Below are 17,802 nucleotides of genomic sequence, written 5' to 3'. Positions count from 1 at the left end.
TTCTCCCTACCATGACAAAGGTGGATAAAGGTGGAAAGATTTCATGAAATCCATGGACACCAGTGAAGATCACAAATCATTGAAGAAAAAAGGTTCAGAGCACTGTCTAGTGGGTCTAGATGACCAAACTCCAAATGTTAAAGTGCCTAGAATAGCACAAGGGTTAATCAATGCAGATGTAAAAATTATCTGCAAAGCATTAACAAAGAAAATAGAAAAAATCACTCCTCACATAATTCACTTCAAACTGGATTTATCAAAGGCGGACACTTGGATGACAATGTCCGCAGACTCGTCAATATACTAGACTTTGCCACTATTAAAAACCAGGAAATGACCATACTATCGCTGGATGCTGAAAAAGCATTTGACAGAGTAAACTGGAAGTTCCTTATTGCTGCCCTCCATAAGTTCGGTTTTGGAGAATCATTCATCAATTTGATTATTATATCACAACCCCAATGCATCAGTCAGAACTAATAAACAGACTTCCAACAGGTTTTTTCTCGGAAGAGGAACCAGACAGGGTTGCCGACTCTCCCCCTCTCTTTTTGCTATATTCATTGAGCCTCTAGCTCAGGGGTGAGCTAAAAAGAGCCAAATTTTTTTGCTGTGAGAGTCAAAGAGCCACACCACACAATGACCTGCCAAGACGTACACACACAAACACGCAATTAAAGCCATATTATTTTCCATAAAACACTCCTCTCCCTACAACACAACAGCAAGTATTGTACTTGTGTTTATTTCAAGTTTTATTTCAGTTGAATTTGGCATTTATTAATTTTTGACCTTCAGTAATAAAAAATAGAATTCTTCAATAATGTTTTTCTTTACAGTTTTATGATGACTCTTTGTCATGAGAATCATTTAATTGATGACATGTTTATGATAATTGAAACTACTCAACTTTTGCACCACTGTAGGAAGTAAACATGTATTGAGCTGCCTCCTGTCAGCTTTACAGTACTTTTACTTGAAATCTACCATCAGTACTCAAACATCATGAACCTCACTTCTGCTCATAGCCACCTCACTCATGGTTTTACACCCAAGATTCCCCACTTCCCATGAGTCTTAGGGGCTGAAGGCGGGAATAACCCCCCCGGTCCCCACACTATTCACACAAGCATGCTCAATCGGGGGGTATTCCAGAAAGTAGGTTATGCTAGCTCCCACAGTAAGTTTGAGGCTAAGGAACTTGATAACCTCAGCTTTCGGTTCCAGAAATGGAGGTATGTTTCAGGGTATGTTAAGTTGCCATGGCAACTCATGCTCTGAACGTAACCAGGGGGGTATTCCAGGAAGCATGTTTAAACTAGCCTGACTTTGAGCCTGAACTCTGGCTGAAATCCGCCTGAACTTGCTTACTCTGGGTATGTCGGTTCCAAAAGACCGGATATGAGTTGGCGTAATTACGCTCGACTTGGTAACCCTGGGTTAACGCACGGTACATAAAGACATTCTCAATAGATCGCCGATTTCTGGAGTCACCATGGAAACGCGTGGAGAAAAAAAAAAGAAAGAGCTGTACTTAAGTGAGACGGAGTCTGAGATTTTAATGACAGCGGAAAAAAATTACAAGTCCATCAAAAAAGTAACATGTCTGAAAAATAATTTAAATAATTTAGTTAAATTAATTCAAACTCAATAATTGTTTATACAACTCAAATTGACGTATTTATCTAACTAAATGTCACATTACTCCATTAATCTTTTTTCCATCTTAATTACTTATATTTCTTGAACTTTCATATGTCTAAGTTTGAGCCGGCAGATATGCTCATTTTTATAACAATAAAAAGAACGGAAAAAAATGCACAGAGTGCAAAAATTCTTTAAAGAATATTCCATCACTATCATAACATGTTATGGTGGTAGGGGTGCTATATAAACTCATCATCCTCTACTTTACTCTCACTCATGGTGCAGAGACGTAAGCATAGTAGGACAAAATAGCTCGGCAAAACACGGTGAAACACAGTAAAACAGCTATACAACTAAACATATTTTGTAAAAAAAACCACACTTAAACCCAAATCCGTCCAGACAGGCAAAGGGAATGATATCCCAGAATCCTTTGCGGTGCCGATCTAACGGCAGCACCAAAGTTACACCTACTTAATTGAATTAATTTGAACGAAAGGAAAATAATTGTCTGAAAACTACGTGTTATTTTTAAGGTGACCTAACAAAAAAAAATGATTTATCTTAACTGAAGCAAATAATTACGTTAGATCAAAGTAAAAAAGTTTATCTTTCCAACATCCATATGTGGTCCTATCACCCTCTCATGGTGGAAAAAGTATTATCTGAGCTTTTTCATCCACTAAGTCATCTTTAAATGGACACACCATGCTGCTTCACCTCTCTGTAAACAAACTAAGCTTCAACTAAACCTGCTCCAGACCAGGTTATGTTCAGAGCATGAGTTGCCATGGTAACTTGACCTACCCTGAAACATACCTCCATTTCTGGAACCAAATGCTGAGGTTATCAACTTCCTTAGCCTCAAACTTATCGTGGGAGCTAGCATAACCTGCTTTCTGGAATACCCCCCTGGTCTGGAGCAGGTTTAGTTGAAGGTTAGTTTGTTTTCAGAGAGGTGAAGCAGCATGGCGTGTCCATTTGAAGATGATTTAGTGGATGAAGAAGCTCAGATATTACTTTTTCCACCATGAGAGGGTGATAAGACCACATATGGATGTTGGAAAGATAAACTTTTTACTTTGATCTATCTTAATTATTTGCTTCAGTTAGGATAAATCATTTTTTTTGTTAAGTCAGCTTAAAAATAACACGTCGTTTTCAGACAATTACTTTCCTTTCATTCAAATTAATTCAATTAAGTAGGTGTAACTTTGGTGCTGCTGTTAGAACGGCACCACAAGGAATTGTGGGATACCATTCCCTTTGCCTGTCTGGACGGATTTGGGTTAAAGTGTGGGTTTTTGACCAAATGTGTTTAGTTGTTTAGCTGTTTTACTGTGTTTTGCCGTGTTATTTTGTCCTACTATGCTAAAGCCTCTGCACCATGAGTGAGACGGAGGGAGAGGATTATGACTTGGCTATAATGACTTGGCTATTATAGCCAACCACTTTTGCTGATGATGCAGCCGAGTTACTGTTTTGATGGGCGTATGAACTTCATATGTTGTCATTAAACTCTCAGACTCCGTCTCACTAAAGTAAAGCATACTCTTTTTTTCTCCACACGTTTCCATGGTGACTCCGGAAATCAGCGATCCATTGAGAATGTCTTTATGTACTTGCTGTGCACGTGCATTAACCCAGGGTTACCAAGTCGAGTGTAATTACGCTAACTCATATCCGGTCTTTTGGAACCAACATACCCAGAGTAAACAAGTTCAGGCGGATTTCAGCCAGAGTTCAGGATTAAAGTCAGGCTAGTTTAAACATGCTTCCTGGAATACCCCCCAGGACAAGTTAAAATAAATAAATAACTAAAATAATTTTGAAAAAAAAGTATTCCCTCTGATGCTATCTGTGGTCAGAGTTCTCTGATGGACATTATAGTCTTGCTATGTTGAACAAAAGCCGCCACAGACTAGCAACAGGAAACCTTTAACAATATAAACATACCACTGCTCTCCAAACCGCTGCTACGTTTGAGCCAGAGCCACCATTCACTCGAGTAATCTGCTGTGTAAATGTGTAGCTTGGCTCTGTCTGCCTGCTGTCTGGGTTCCCTGCACTTGGACAAAAGCAACAGACACCTTGCCCAATGACAAAGGGTTCTGGTTCTAATTGGAGCAGACAAGGTTTGCTGATGGAGGCTTTTTGAGCAATTGAACGTGGTCAATACCTCTTAGAAAGATTAATGAAACATAAGGGAGAGGCAGCTTGACTCCAACATCAGATCTGAGCTGTGTTTGCACATCAACTTGAGGACTGAAGCTGTGCTTTGGTCCGGAAAGGCCTTTATTCTTAAAGTATGTCCACACTAAACCTTTGATGGCTCCAAATGTGTAGTTACTGCGCCACAAAAATGGAGTGGCCATGATTGTTAGGGGCTTTTGCTTCAGGCCTTTAAAGGCCTTTAAGTATAGCTTTTGTTCAAACATCACAAAAACAGAGAAAGTGCTTTGTAATTCTTGGAAACAACACAAACCACTCTGAGAAAAGAAGGTTTATTTCCTGTTAGAAAGAATCAGGGGTTTTGTGCATGAAAACCTGCGTAGGACTCTGGAATCTCTTCAGGAGTGCAAGAGCAGAGCAGAGCTCCCACTGCAGGGACGGAACACGTCTTTGCCATCAGAAATTATGTACTTGTATTGTTAGCAGACAATCACAATCTGTGTTCCTCTAGTCCTGTGATTCACTTACAAAATGTCAGGATCTTTTGGCCTGTCAAGAAGGTTGAAGAAAAAATACCCACTCAATTCAGTGACAAATTTCCTCTCTTTAATACAGCACAATATCTTATTGTGCAAAAAGTAGGCAACTGCTTTAGCTTTATAGTTTACAATTACAGTCAGTGTTGATATTCAGAGTTTTCAGAAAATGTAAATAAATAAGACTATGTTTAGTTCATTATAAGCAGGACTTTGTTAGGATCTCAATGTTTTTTAATGTGTAACAAATAGACTATATGTAAAAATCAAAGGTTAATAACTATAATAATAATAATATATATAATATATTATATATATATATATATATATATATATATATATATATATATATATATATATATATATATATATAATAACTATGTGGGTTTAGGAGTTTATAGTCCCGCTCCAATCATCTTTTGATCTATTGCGAAAGTGTTCTGAGTGGTCTTTTAATTATGATTATGCCATTTTTAGCCAAAATCCCCAGGAAATAGTTTGTTCATAGTTCAGGAGTTCATCAGAAATCCGACTGAGTTGTTGGACCGATGACTTGGTGTAAGAGCATTGACAGTAAATGAGAACTGGCCTGAACCCCCCGTAGTTCCCTGGATTTTAAAAGCAATTTGGACGCCATGCACACTATTTTTTTATTTTCTAACAGCGAATATGACGTCATCGATTTCACAAGTTAAAAGCTAATTAATATGAGCGTTTTGAGACAATTTTTTATGAATCCACAGAGTTCTGAAGATAAAAACGTTGATGGTTAATGAAAAAAATACATTTAAATACACATTTTTCGCAAAAATTGTTCAAATGCAATGCCTTGTGGTTTATTTGTTCACGAGTGAATGAATCAGAATGGAACAGAGCAGGAGCTTGTGGCCTACGTCACAACTACAAACTTTTTTTCTGTGGTATTTTTTCACCTGCTTCTGATTCACAATGATTGGAATAAAGAAATACACAGAAATGCAATTTTAAGCTTAATTTCCTTTATACATGTCCTTCATCATGAGAAAAATGCCACAAGATGTTAAAAAATACTAACATTTTCATAGGAGTGCCATGTCTTTAAAGTCGATAAAAATAAAGTGAGTAAAGATAAATATTGCTATTTCTTAAACTATCCTTAGAACGCATTTATGCTTTTAAGGCAAATATGCTAATGTTTCTATGCTGATGTCTATGACGCGGGGGGGGGGGGGGGGGCTTAATTTGTTAAAACCCCTATTTAAAGAATTAAGATTAAGACATTTTTCAGGGTAATAAATAAATATCTTGAATAAAGGCTCACTTCAGTAAAACAAACAAAAAGCCTGTCAAATTACACGTTAATATAATACGACTTTTCAAATGACTAATTTGTGTCGCCGTTTCCGATTTTCGCATGGTTTGTCCTTCGCGAAACGCCGTAGAGCTGTTTCCATGGTGACGAGTCACTACAGACGCGCAAAGACGTCCTTTGACTTCTGCAGGAATAGAAGTGAACTACAGAATACAGAGTAAACTAGTTGCGGTTCGTTTTTTTCTTCTTTTTATCATTTATTTGATTTTAAACTTTAAGCTTTGAGAATTTACCAGAACGTGTGAGAAATATGACGTCGGACAGAGAAAAGCGTGAAAACAGCGTCATCACCTCTGAACTGGATGAACAAGAACAAGACGGGCTGGAAATTCCCCCCCATCAAGAAGCGGTCAGTGTGAAAGTAAGCAGAACATTTAAGCTACACATTAGCCTTTTTACATAGCATGTTTCTGTTCTGGAGCTTTGTGTAGATCAGCCATATTTATGTCAAGTGTGGTGTTATTATTATTATTATTATTATTATTATTATTATTATTATTATTATTATTATTATTATTATTATTATTATTATTATTATTATTATTAATGAAAATAAAGTTTGCGTGATCAAAATTACTTGTTTTATTAAATAGTGGTCTGTGACAAAAAATGTGTACCAATTTTTTTATGTCTTTAGCTTAATTTGACCATTTATTACACCACCTGAAGTTAGCAGAACAGCGTGTGGGACATATACCAAAATCGCATACATCCAAAGACAAAAGAATTACATAAACCGAAGGAATCACAATTTAAGAAGCAAATGAATTGACTGATATGTCTTTGGTCACTTTTGATAAGAAGTCAGAGTTTAGTTATTCAGCTCCATTTTGTTCCTGACTGAGTGATAATCATGAGGACACCAAAGGCACTTTATAGTGATAATGACCCATTATTATTATCATGATGATGTTTTATTATAGTCTTTTTTTTTTTTTAACTTGTCCTGTCCAACAGCTGGGCAGACAGATGAGAGCTGAAGGCCTCTTGTTTTGGACATATTTTACTTTAACAATAGGTGTTATTAATCTTCTGACAAACCAGAGGTATGTCTGAATAAACCCCTTTTGTAATTGAGGCCAAACTTTATTAATTTCAACCATGTTTGAAAATCTTTGGTGTTGGACCGGACGGAAAAGGAAAGGAGGGAAGAAGAGAGAGGGATGTTATAGAGGGGGGGTAGGAGGGTGATAATAGAAGGGGGGGGGGGGGGGATAAGACTATGAAGCAGCATAAAGCAGCAAGTTTACTGGTTGTTTATCAGTACGGTCAGGTTCAAATGTAGTACAAAAAGGGCGGGGCCTGTCCACACACACACTGAAATGTTATCAACACACCTGCTGGCTGCAAAAATGTCCACATGTCAACATGTACACAAAACCGATAGTGTTCACACATGCATACTTATGCCTTTGAACCAACTAGTGTGAAATATTTCATTGAATCACACAAACTATTAGTGTAAAGGTGAGCTAACACCTGTGCTCAGGTGAGTGTTTATGTTCTTCTTAAATGGATGGTGGAATGTGAAAAGAAGGAGGGAGAGCGGCCAGCCATCCCCACACCCAGACCCCCGCCGCAGCAGCAGCGGCCTTCCGGAACCCCCCAATGCCACATGGCAGCAGGCAGAGAACAACCTCCCCCCCGGGCGGCCGCGCCGGGAGGGCCCAATGCAGGGCCCCACCCGAGAAGGGTGCCCTCAGCCCCAGACGAGCACCCCATCACCACCCAGGAGTTCTGGGCATCCCCCTGCCCCAACCCCAGTTACGAGCCAGGACCCCCAAGGGAGACCCGCTCCGCACTACAGGCAGCCACCCACCCGGCCCACGGTTGGTCCAGGAAAGATAAAGGCAGGGGCCAGCCGCCCCCGCCCAGGAGGGGAGCACCCCGGTGAAAAGGGGGGCCCACAAGGGGTGTTGTAAACATGGCCCGACCAGACTCGGCCACAGTTGGAAATTTGGTGGGCCCCAACGCTCAGGGGCAAGGACCAGAACCCATCCCCCAGGGACACGAACACCCCCGGCTCAGGTGTAATGTGAACCCCCTCCCTGCGCGGAGAGAGCACCGCCGGGCCCAGGAAACCAGCACCCAGGGGACACGGCAGCCGTTGCCAAGGGCCCCGTACCCCCCACCAGGGATGGGGTGGGGGACAGATGGTCCTAGGTCCCACCTTCCTTGCAAAATGTGTGTGCGTGTGTGTGTGTTTGTGAGGGTGTGTGTGTGCATGTGTGTGTTTGTTTATGTTTGAATGGAGGAGGAGTAAAGGGTGTGTGTGCTAAGGGGGTGCAGTTAAAATTGGCGGGTAGGGCACTGAGGGGACATCTCCTGATTACTCACAGTGATGTCCCCTCCCCCTCCCCACCAAGGGGCCCTAAATGTCTAAAGTCTTAATGAAATCATTCTGTGTGCAAACACTAGGAGTAGAGGAGAAACTGCTTTTGTCAGACTTGATGGAGATCTTTGCTGTTTGTGATGAAACTAAAGGAGTGTCTGCCTACAGGACCAGGATCCTTTGCCGTCATCTTTGCTCAGATACTTTGAGGCTTCAAGAAGTAGAGCTGCAGCCTGTGAGAAACTCCTCCTGGAAGACCTCGATGGTATGTGGTCTGATCAGAGGAAACACCAGACACCACAGAGTTATATTTATGAATGCACTGGAGCTGGTTTAGCTCAAGTCGGCGAAACAAAAACAAACAAAAGAAAATCCATCTCTATAGATAGATTCATCAGATTTGAGACAATTTGTCATAAATTGATTAGAAAATTGAAAAACTAAAAAGAATATATTAAAAAAACACAAGTATACACAATATACCTGTATACAAACACACACCTCTCTCTCTCTCTCTCGATATACATCCTCCAACACATGTGAATGATTCCATTATAATTACTCATCATAAATAGACATATTTGCATGTCCACATACAGTACATGATGCCTTCAATTCATTACATATATATTTGTCTCATATACTTTGATTTATTGCTTGAAAAGGGATGGGAGAAAGTGAACGTTATTGATCCCACCCCCACTATGTTTGACTTTTCTCTGTACATATAATTCCGTTCTTAACTTACAGTTTATTTATACTTTACCAGTCAAAGTGCAGATCATTTCATACATCTCTAAGCATTAATAAAACGTAATAACAAAGATGAAGTTCTGGTCACCGGCGGAACCATCCCCAGTGTTCTAAATGCACTACATCTCCCAGCAACCGATGCTACATACCTGACTCTCATCACTCACAGTCTACTTAAGCACTGTACTGAGCCTCACTCGGTGCAAAGTATTGTTTGTGCCTCTCTGCCTGCATTACTGAGCGTTATATCCAGACCCGATCTTCTGATCTCCTCCCTCTGTTTTGTCTCTGTTTGCCTGCCACTTCCCCCAACTCTCATCTGGATCCCGACACTCCTGCTTCTTCTCTGAAGCTCTCATGTTCCTCATTGACCTCTGCCTGCCTGGCCCTGATTTAGCTTTGTAGACCTTTAGCTGAGCAAATAAAACCTGCTACATTTGGATCCAGCCATCTGGCTATTCTTGTGAAGAAAACAACATTATTCCAGGACTCGTTATTACGCTTCACACATCAGAGTGCTTATTGATTATGATCAAAAGTTGATCATGAATCAAAGTTGACAGATTATTGTCAAAATCCATGTCAGACATGATTCCATCACCATCTATTGATCTGCATCTCTGCTCTCATCATAATCGTGTGATAAAACCACCTGCTGAGCTTATACTAGAACTATGAACACGGGAACATGCACATATAAGATCAAATCTGTAAAATGGAAAATTACTTTCTGATACTGGGTTAGAGTGGAATGTGTCGGGAAAACTGATAGTTAATTGCTACACAGGGAACATCGCCTATTACCATGTTTTTCTCCATATTCCAGACAAAGTTTAACACTTTGATTGTTGTGAAAAATAGTTATTTCTTTTATTTATTTATTCTTAAACAAGCAATTTCATTTTTATTAGGTAGATCCCTAAATTTAAATTCCGAAACACATTTGTTTTCCAGAGAAAAAAAGAATTCCAAATAGTGACCACAGGATGTCACTGTTTTTGTATATTTACAGAAGAAAAAGACTGAAAAAAGATTTTTATTTTTAAAAGCCACAAACTATGAAGCTGCTGATACTGTTTTTTGAATTTTACATCTCCAGATCATGAGTTGGTGCATCAAAGTATCACTTAATATACACTATTTTACCAAAAGTATTGGCTCACCCATCCTAATGATCAGAATCAGGTGTCCTAATTACTTAATCTGGCCTCAGGTGTATAAAATCAAACACTCATAAAGGCAGACTGTTTTCACAAACAGTTGTGAAAGAATGGGCTGCTCTCAGGAGCTCAGTGAATTCCAGCATGGAACTGTCATTGGACGCCACCTGTGCAACAAATCCAGTCTGGGAATTTCCTCACTCCTAAATATTCCACGGTCAGCTCTATCAGAACAAAATGGAAGAGTTTTGGAACAAAAGCAACTCAGCCACAAAGTTGTACACTGACGGAGAAGGGTCGGCGGATGCTGAAGCGCACAGTGCTAAGAGGTTGCCGACTTTCTGCACAGTCAATGGCTACAGAGCTCCAAACTTCATGTGAGCTACAGATGCAGAGAGCTTCATGGAATGGGCTTCCATGGCTGAGCAGCTGCATCAGAGCCACACATCACCAATGTAGGGGTGTAAGCACGCCGCCACTGGACTCTAGACCAGTGGAGACGCCTTCTCTGGAGAAATGAATCACACTTTTCCATCTGGCAATCTGATGGAAGAGTCTGGCTTTGGAGGTTTCCAGGACAACGGTACATTTGGGACTGCAGAGTGTGACATTTGGTGGAGGAAGAATTATGGCGCGGTGCTGGTTTTTCAGGACTTGGACTTGGCCTCTTAGTTCCAGTGAAAGGAATTCTGAATGCTCCAGGATACCAAAGCATTTTGGACAATTCCATGCCCCCAACCTCTGGGAACAGTTTGAAGTGGGCCCCTCCTCTTCCAGCATGACTGTGCACTAGGGCTGCACGATATGAGGAAAACTCGCGATCTTTGAGATTAATATTGCGATAATGGTATAATTTGCAGTATATAAACAAATAACAAAATAACCAAAAACATCATTCCCATTTCATTGCAACGGTTTAAAAATTATACTCCAAATGACCATCGTTGACATAGGAGACAAACATCTAACATAACAGGCCTCCATCCGATTGGTCAACAACGTGAAGGCGTCCATCCGATTGGTCAAAACATAAAGTTATTTATTTCATTCGTTAAATGCTTCAAGCTGCCATAAGGTTGTATTAAAACATTTAAGGTTTACGATTTATTGCGATTTCACTGTCTTTTGCGATATGCACATTGCTGAGCTGGATATTGCAATAACAATAAATTTGCGGTATATTGTGCAGGCCTACTGTGCACCATAACACAAAGCAAGGTCCATAAAGACATGGATGACAGTCTGGTGTGATGAACTGGACTGACCTCCACAGAGTCCTGACCTGAGCCCCATAGAACAGTGGACGCACATTATATTGAACTCAATGGTTTAGGAACAGAATGGCACTTCAGTACATGTTTGAGTCAAGGCAGGTGAGCCAATACTTTTGGTAATATAATGTATTTGAAGGAAGTTCAATGTTTAGTTGTTTTGTCTTGGTTGGAACATAAGATGAGAGTTTATGAAAGGACTCGTATTCATTTAAATAAAAACAGTTTTTCCCCTGAGATTGTTGTCCTGCTTCTTGTTTGAACGCTAAGAAAGTTTTGATTTTCTGTTGCTGTCTAAGATGAGAACATGGAGAACCAGAATGGCTTTTTATCAGAAAGCAGTAAAAATGAGAAGAAGCAAGAGAAGAGATACGATGAGGACATGGAGATCTGTGATCTGTGGCAGCAACGAGAGGAAGACTTCCAAAGGGAACTGAGGAAGATCATAGAGGCAGAGAAGGTAAACCTCTTCAGGTTGATTCATTCATTGATTTCAAGGTATTTTAGCTATAAAAACAAAGGACAAATACACTAAATACAAAGATATTTTCAATCTATTTAAGATATCAATGCCTAGGGCATCCATTATCAGAAATGAATGGTTGACGCAGAGACGTGTGCCGCCTCAGGGCATCATCTCACTTATGCCATCATCACTTACGAAAGAAAGAAATGTTAAAACAATTAATAGTACTTTCATCTTGTCAAATCATTTTTCACAAAAAACAGACCATTTGATACGCGGGCCAATGCGTTGTCGCGGTAACGGCTACCGGGCCTGCACCGACCTCACTGATGCTAAACGGCATGTAAAGTAATTCAAAGCATCCTTTTAAAGGGAAAGTTCACATCTTACCGCTTGTTTTTGTGCAGATGATGAAGCTAAAGTTTGTTTCAACGAAACGAAGTCCAGAAGTATTTTCCTGGATGGCTTTTATGAAAGATACATCCACCATTAACTCTGATCATCAAAACAGACAACCTATTTCTTCCATTAATTAATAATAAAATAATATATGATATATTTACTCTGCATCAAGCAATAGGGTTATCAAGGTCCTGTAGCATAGTGATGGACGGAGATCTTTTCCACTGTTTTTTCTGTTGTGATAAACAGGAACATCTATGCAGTTTCTGTTGTTCCCGTTACCATGGCGTATAATATAGCACATTCAGGGAATGTGACCGGAGCGTCTCCTTTAGGGGTCCATTATTACTTTTTAATAGAACCCCTGCAGCCAATAAGAATCGAGATTTACCCGGACCATGGTGTAATAAAGAATAATAACTTATAGAAAATATTTTGACTATGTCCAACACAGGAAATTAAGACCATCAAATGTCTGAGCTGAGCAAACAGGTTTCTTCTGTCCACACGCCAAATCAAATAATTTTCTCCACCTGTAAAATATTTCCAATGGTCTGTCTAAAAGAATTTTGAATTTTCCCCTTTTCTTTTTTGCATCCAGGTGCATCAGATGGAACTTGAACTGTCTCTGAAAAGAGCTCATGATGTGTTTGAAGAGGAGCTGCATCTTCAGCAGGTTGGCCTGAGTTTCTCAGCATCGTCAGCTGAAACAAGAAAGTTACACTAAAAAGCTGAAATCAGAGCCTGTGGACAAAGTGTGGCACTTTAAAAAGATTTTTTTCTAATAAGTTAGAACAGGGGGCGGCAACCTTTGTTGTTAGAAGAACCATTTGAACCTAGTTTCTCACTGACCAGCGAGAGGCACAGAAGCCTCACTTCAGTGTAGAAAAACCCTTTCTTTATGTCTTTATAGTAGTTAAGGCATTTATTTCTATAATGTAGTTTTGAAATATTTAGATGATTACCGTATTATATTTTTCTGTATATACTTTTTATTTTATTTTTATTTTATTTTAGATAGCAGTACATTCAAGTTCCTTTCAAAATAAAATACACCATGTGTCAAATAATATCCTCCTGCTGCAGAAGATTCACATGAATTGAAAATGTTAAGTCAAAGATGGCATTTTCTATCATCATAACTTTGCTACTCCTTTATCCTTTTTCCTCTTTTTCTATTCATGACAGTATAGGTGCAAAATCCATTAAAAACCCTATACATGTAAATCCATGTATATATTTTAAGAACTGTGTCTATGAACAGCAATGGAGACTGTTATGCAGCAGAAGATCATATAATAATGATAAGCTCTGACAGATTAATTACTATTTTTGGTCAGTTATTTCACATAATGGACTTTATGAATTTATAACTACTTGTGGATATTACTGTCAAGTGGTACTAAAAAAAATATTTTTACTAATATTAGACCACCTCAGGTAAAAAATCTGAAGATAAATGACAAAACTTAAATGATCTGTTATTCTTTCAAAACTTTAGAATCTTTTAAAGCCAAGTAGCCACAGCAGAGGGAGAAAATAGCCACATGTGGCTCCAGAGCCGAAAGGACCCCTGATTTAGGCCAATGACAATAATTATGAATTTGCACTGATCACACTCTTTTCTTTGATTTAACCTTCAAAAAAATCACATTTTTAAGGAAAAGACAGAAGATGTTTGCCAGTAACTCCAGCATCTTCTAATTCAGGAGCACTTTGGTGAGCTACAAAAACGAGTCGAGCACGAACGACGGATGATTGAGGAGCAGCTGAAGATCAGAAAAGAGGAAGATGAGGAGGAGAAGAAGAACAATGAGGAGAAAAAGCAAAAAGAAGTGATCAAAGGAAAAAGGCAAGAATTTGAAGAGGGAGAGTGGAAGAAACGTGTGGAGATGCAACTGCAAGAGGAAGGGGGGAAGAAAGAGACGAATGAGAAGTGGAGAGAAGACGAAGATGTGGTGAAGAAACAAAGGGAAAATGGAAAAAAAACGACGGAAGATGAAGTAAAGACAGAAGAAGAGAATAGAGAGCAACAAACACAATCAGTGCAAAAGAAAATGAGAGAACAGGCAGAAGAGGAGGAGAGAAAAAAGAAAGCAGAAAGACAGAAGGAAAGAGTGACAAACAAGAAAAGAGCTGAAAAAGAATCTAAAGAGGAAGATGAAGGGAAACTGCTGGATGTTAAAGCGGAGGAAAGACAAAACAAAACAGAACTTGGCTTTACAGACAAACTAAAAAGTGGAGAAGAGAAGGAAAGGGGAAAAAGGGGTGATGATGGTAAGAGGGAAAAGCCCTGGAGGACAGTGAGAGATGAAGAAGAAACGGAAAAAGACATTTCCGAAGAGGTGGAGACAGACCTGAAGAGAAGTGTTCAAGCAAAGAGGAAGGAAACTGCAGAAAGAGAGGAGAAGCTCTGTGAAAGTGAAGAGAAGCAAGAGGATGAGAGGAGTGAAACTATGCAAGAAAAGCAGGGGAAACAAAGGGACAAAAAGATGATCCTCCAGGAAAACAAGGAACCAAAAAACACAGAGGATATGAGATTCCAGCAAGAAAACAATGATGATGATGATGATGCTGAGAATATGTTGAAAGAAATCACACCTCAAGACAAAAAATCCAAACATGTGGATGCAGACAGGCACGAGAATGAAAAGCTGGAAGAAGAAATACTTCAAAAGGAGGGAGATGGGGTGAACAGGACGAATGGAGGCAGAGATGGAAAAGAAGATGCCAAGAACAAAGTGATGACGGTGATGATGATCACTGAGGCTGAACTACAGCCAGAAAAGGAAAGAAAGAAAAGCCCAGACCCTACAAACAACATCATGTCTGGTTCTTCCACCACCAGCCTCATTAGACCTCAAACTGGACAGCAGTGGCTTCCAGAGAGCGTCAGCTCTGAAGAATCCACTCCTACTGCCACAGAGGCAGAACATCCAGCCGCAGAGGCCAGTGCCCCCTGCTGGTCTGCGCTGGCAGAGCGCACAGAGCAGAAGAGGCTGTCCTGGAGGGAAGGCTGCGTCTCCTGGTCCACCCTGTCCCTCCAGAACAGGAGCAGACCAAAAGGTTCTGTCCAGAGTCAGAGAAGGCCAAGGAGGAAGGTTGAGGCTGACAGACTGCCCCCCCTCTGCACAGACAGTCTGCTTCAGGTCGCAGGTCAGAGGTCACTGCAGGAGGTAAATATGAGCCTCAACAACCGGCTGAGTAGCTCGGTTGGTAAGGTAAGCAGCTACCATGCAGGAATCCAGGGTTCAATTCCCGGAGGGGAAGAAACAATGGTACTGGGGGCAATTGCCATATCATCACTCAGTGAGGGTCCTTAGGCAAGGCCCTTAATGCCACTGCCTCCCAAGCGCAGTTCAGTTGCAGCTCACCGCTCCCCCAGGGGATGGGTCAAATGCGGAGAAGAATTTCCCCATTGAGGGATAAATAAAGTATACGAAAAAAAAAACAAAAAAAACAAGCAGAGACTTCTCTGCAGTTATTCAGTGTTTCATTTGAACTCTTTGCTGCATTAAACTGAAAAAAAAAACAAAAACATTTTAGAATCTTTTGTGGTGTTTGTGCTTTAACAATTACAGTAAAGAAAATAAGTCTTTGATACCCTGCTGATTTTGTAAGTTTGCCCACCTAAAAAGAAAGTAGCAACCTGTCATTTGAACAGTGACAGATAGAAAATCAAGAAATATACTTTTAAATAACATATAAATGTATTTGTGTTTCATAAAGGAGAATAAGTATTCGAACCCTCTTGCTGGACAGACGTGGTAGTTTGTGGAAAAGCCCTTTTTAGCATCACAGAGGTCAGACGTTTCTTGTAGTTAAAGATCAGGTTTCTGCACACATCAGGAGGAATTCTGCTCTACTCCTCTTTGTAAATGATTTCTAAATCTTTCAGATTTGGTGGCTGTCGCTTTGCAACTCTGAGCTTCAGCTCTCTCCATAGGTTTTCCATAAGATTGAGATCCACGGACAGGCTGGACCGCTCCATGACCTCCATCTGCTTCTTCTGCAGCTGTTCCTTGGTTTACTTGGTTGCATGTTTTGGGTCATGATGCTGTTGGAAGACCCACCCACCACCCATTTCAAGCCTCCTGGTGGAGGGAAGTAGGGTCCCATTCAGGATTTGATGAGTGAGAATCCATCCACACAATCCATAATGTTTCCACCTCCATGCTTGACAGTGGGGATGGTGTTCTTTGGGTCATAGGCAGCATTTGTCTTCCTCCAAACACGACGGGTTGAGTTGATGCCAGACAGCTCCATGTTGGTCTCATCTGACCACAGCACCTTCTCCCAATCCCTCTCTAAATCCTGAAGGCAGGTCTGCACATGTGTCTTCTTAAGCAGGGGGACTTTGCCAGCACTGCAAGATGATTAACCACTGCGGTTTGAAGTATCAGCAATGGTTTTTTTGGTGATTGTGGTTCCAGCCGCCTCAAGATCATCAATTAACTCCTGCCGGGTTGTTTTAGGCCCATTTCTCACTGTTGTGGTGATCGTGGAAACCCCACTAGGTCAGACCTGGTTTGGAGCCTCGGAGGTGGTTAAATTGCACCAACAGTTGCCATGGTAACCTCCAGCTTCTTGCTGATGGTTTTGTAGTCCATTCCGGTCTTGTGCAGGTCTACAATCTTCTCCCTTTATCCCTTGTACTGTCTCAGATGACCCCCCACCCTTGCATTGACGTGTTCTCCCTACCATGACAAAGGTGGATAAAGGTGGAAAGATTTCATGTAATCCATGGACACCAGTGAAGATCACAAATCATTGAAGAAAAAAGGTTCAGAGCACTGTCTAGTGGGTCTAGATGACCCAACTCCCAATGTTAAAGTGCCTAGGATAGCACAAGGGTTACATGCTCTGAAAGCTCTTTAGTCGTTCCCGTCTTGGAGTCTGACCGATTGATTCTGTGGACAGTTGTCTTTCTACAGGTGCTTAGTTCAAACAGGTGTCTTCAGTTCAGGTGACAGGTGGATTAGGAGAGTCTAGACAGTCTGTGAACCTGAACTCTCAATGGTTACTCTGGGTTTAAATACTTATTGCCCCTCAATAAATGTATATAAATTCTTTAATGTCAATTTAGTGATTTTCTGTCTCTCACTGTTAAGATGAAGCTGCCATAAGGATGACAGAATGTTCATTTCTTTCTAGGTGGACAAACGTACAAAATCAGTGAGGGATCAAATACGTATTTTCTCTACTGTAACCTCCCCAGCTTTGGTAGTAAATGTGTCTGTTGGTCATTTTAGTGTCACATCCACTGATCAGTTAGTACACTGAGAATTCTTTCCATTTTTTACCATTTTATCCATTTATCAGATGAGCTTAAGTAAGTATTGTTTCAATGAATTTGGCAGAAGAAGCCTTATGTCAGTGTCTTACATTTTCTGCTATGAAGGATCAAAAACATTTTGCTCGAGTTTTGTTCCTGAAAAAATGATGCACTAGAATGGAAATAGGAAATGATGAGAGCAGTAGTTCTTTTTGCTCTGAAAGCTGTTTCTTTTGTGTGCTAGGTAACCATAGTGGCACTGGAGAAGCTGCCTAGCTGCAGTCTGTCCAGTCTTGTCCAGTGTTCTCAGTTGCGGTCCCTCACTCTCAGACGTTGTGGCCTCAAGTCTCTGGAGGGCATCAAGCAGCTGCAGGAGCTGAGCTACGTGGATCTGAGGGTGGTCAAACTGCAAACGCTGATGCTTTGCTTTTGCATTC

General features: G+C 40.5%; 1 protein-coding gene across 1 annotated transcript in view; it reads left to right on the top strand.

The window, feature by feature from the left end:
• Positions 1-5,795: 5,795 nt before the first annotated feature.
• Positions 5,796-17,802, top strand: part of lrriq1 (leucine rich repeats and IQ motif containing 1) — a 60,623-nt gene continuing 48,616 nt past the window's right edge. Inside the window, exons 1-6 of the mRNA XM_023955454.1 lie at positions 5,796-6,067; positions 8,207-8,303; positions 11,522-11,682; positions 12,692-12,766; positions 13,800-15,311; positions 17,610-17,762. Coding sequence (XP_023811222.1) covers positions 5,957-6,067; positions 8,207-8,303; positions 11,522-11,682; positions 12,692-12,766; positions 13,800-15,311; positions 17,610-17,762 — 2,109 coding nt within the window. The 5' untranslated portion in view covers positions 5,796-5,956. The remainder of the gene's footprint in view (positions 6,068-8,206; positions 8,304-11,521; positions 11,683-12,691; positions 12,767-13,799; positions 15,312-17,609; positions 17,763-17,802) is intronic.

The sequence above is a fragment of the Oryzias latipes genome, chromosome 6, assembly GCF_002234675.1.
Source record: "Oryzias latipes chromosome 6, ASM223467v1".
Lineage (NCBI taxonomy): Eukaryota > Metazoa > Chordata > Actinopteri > Beloniformes > Adrianichthyidae > Oryzias > Oryzias latipes.
This window is presented reverse-complemented; position numbering and strand designations above follow the sequence as displayed.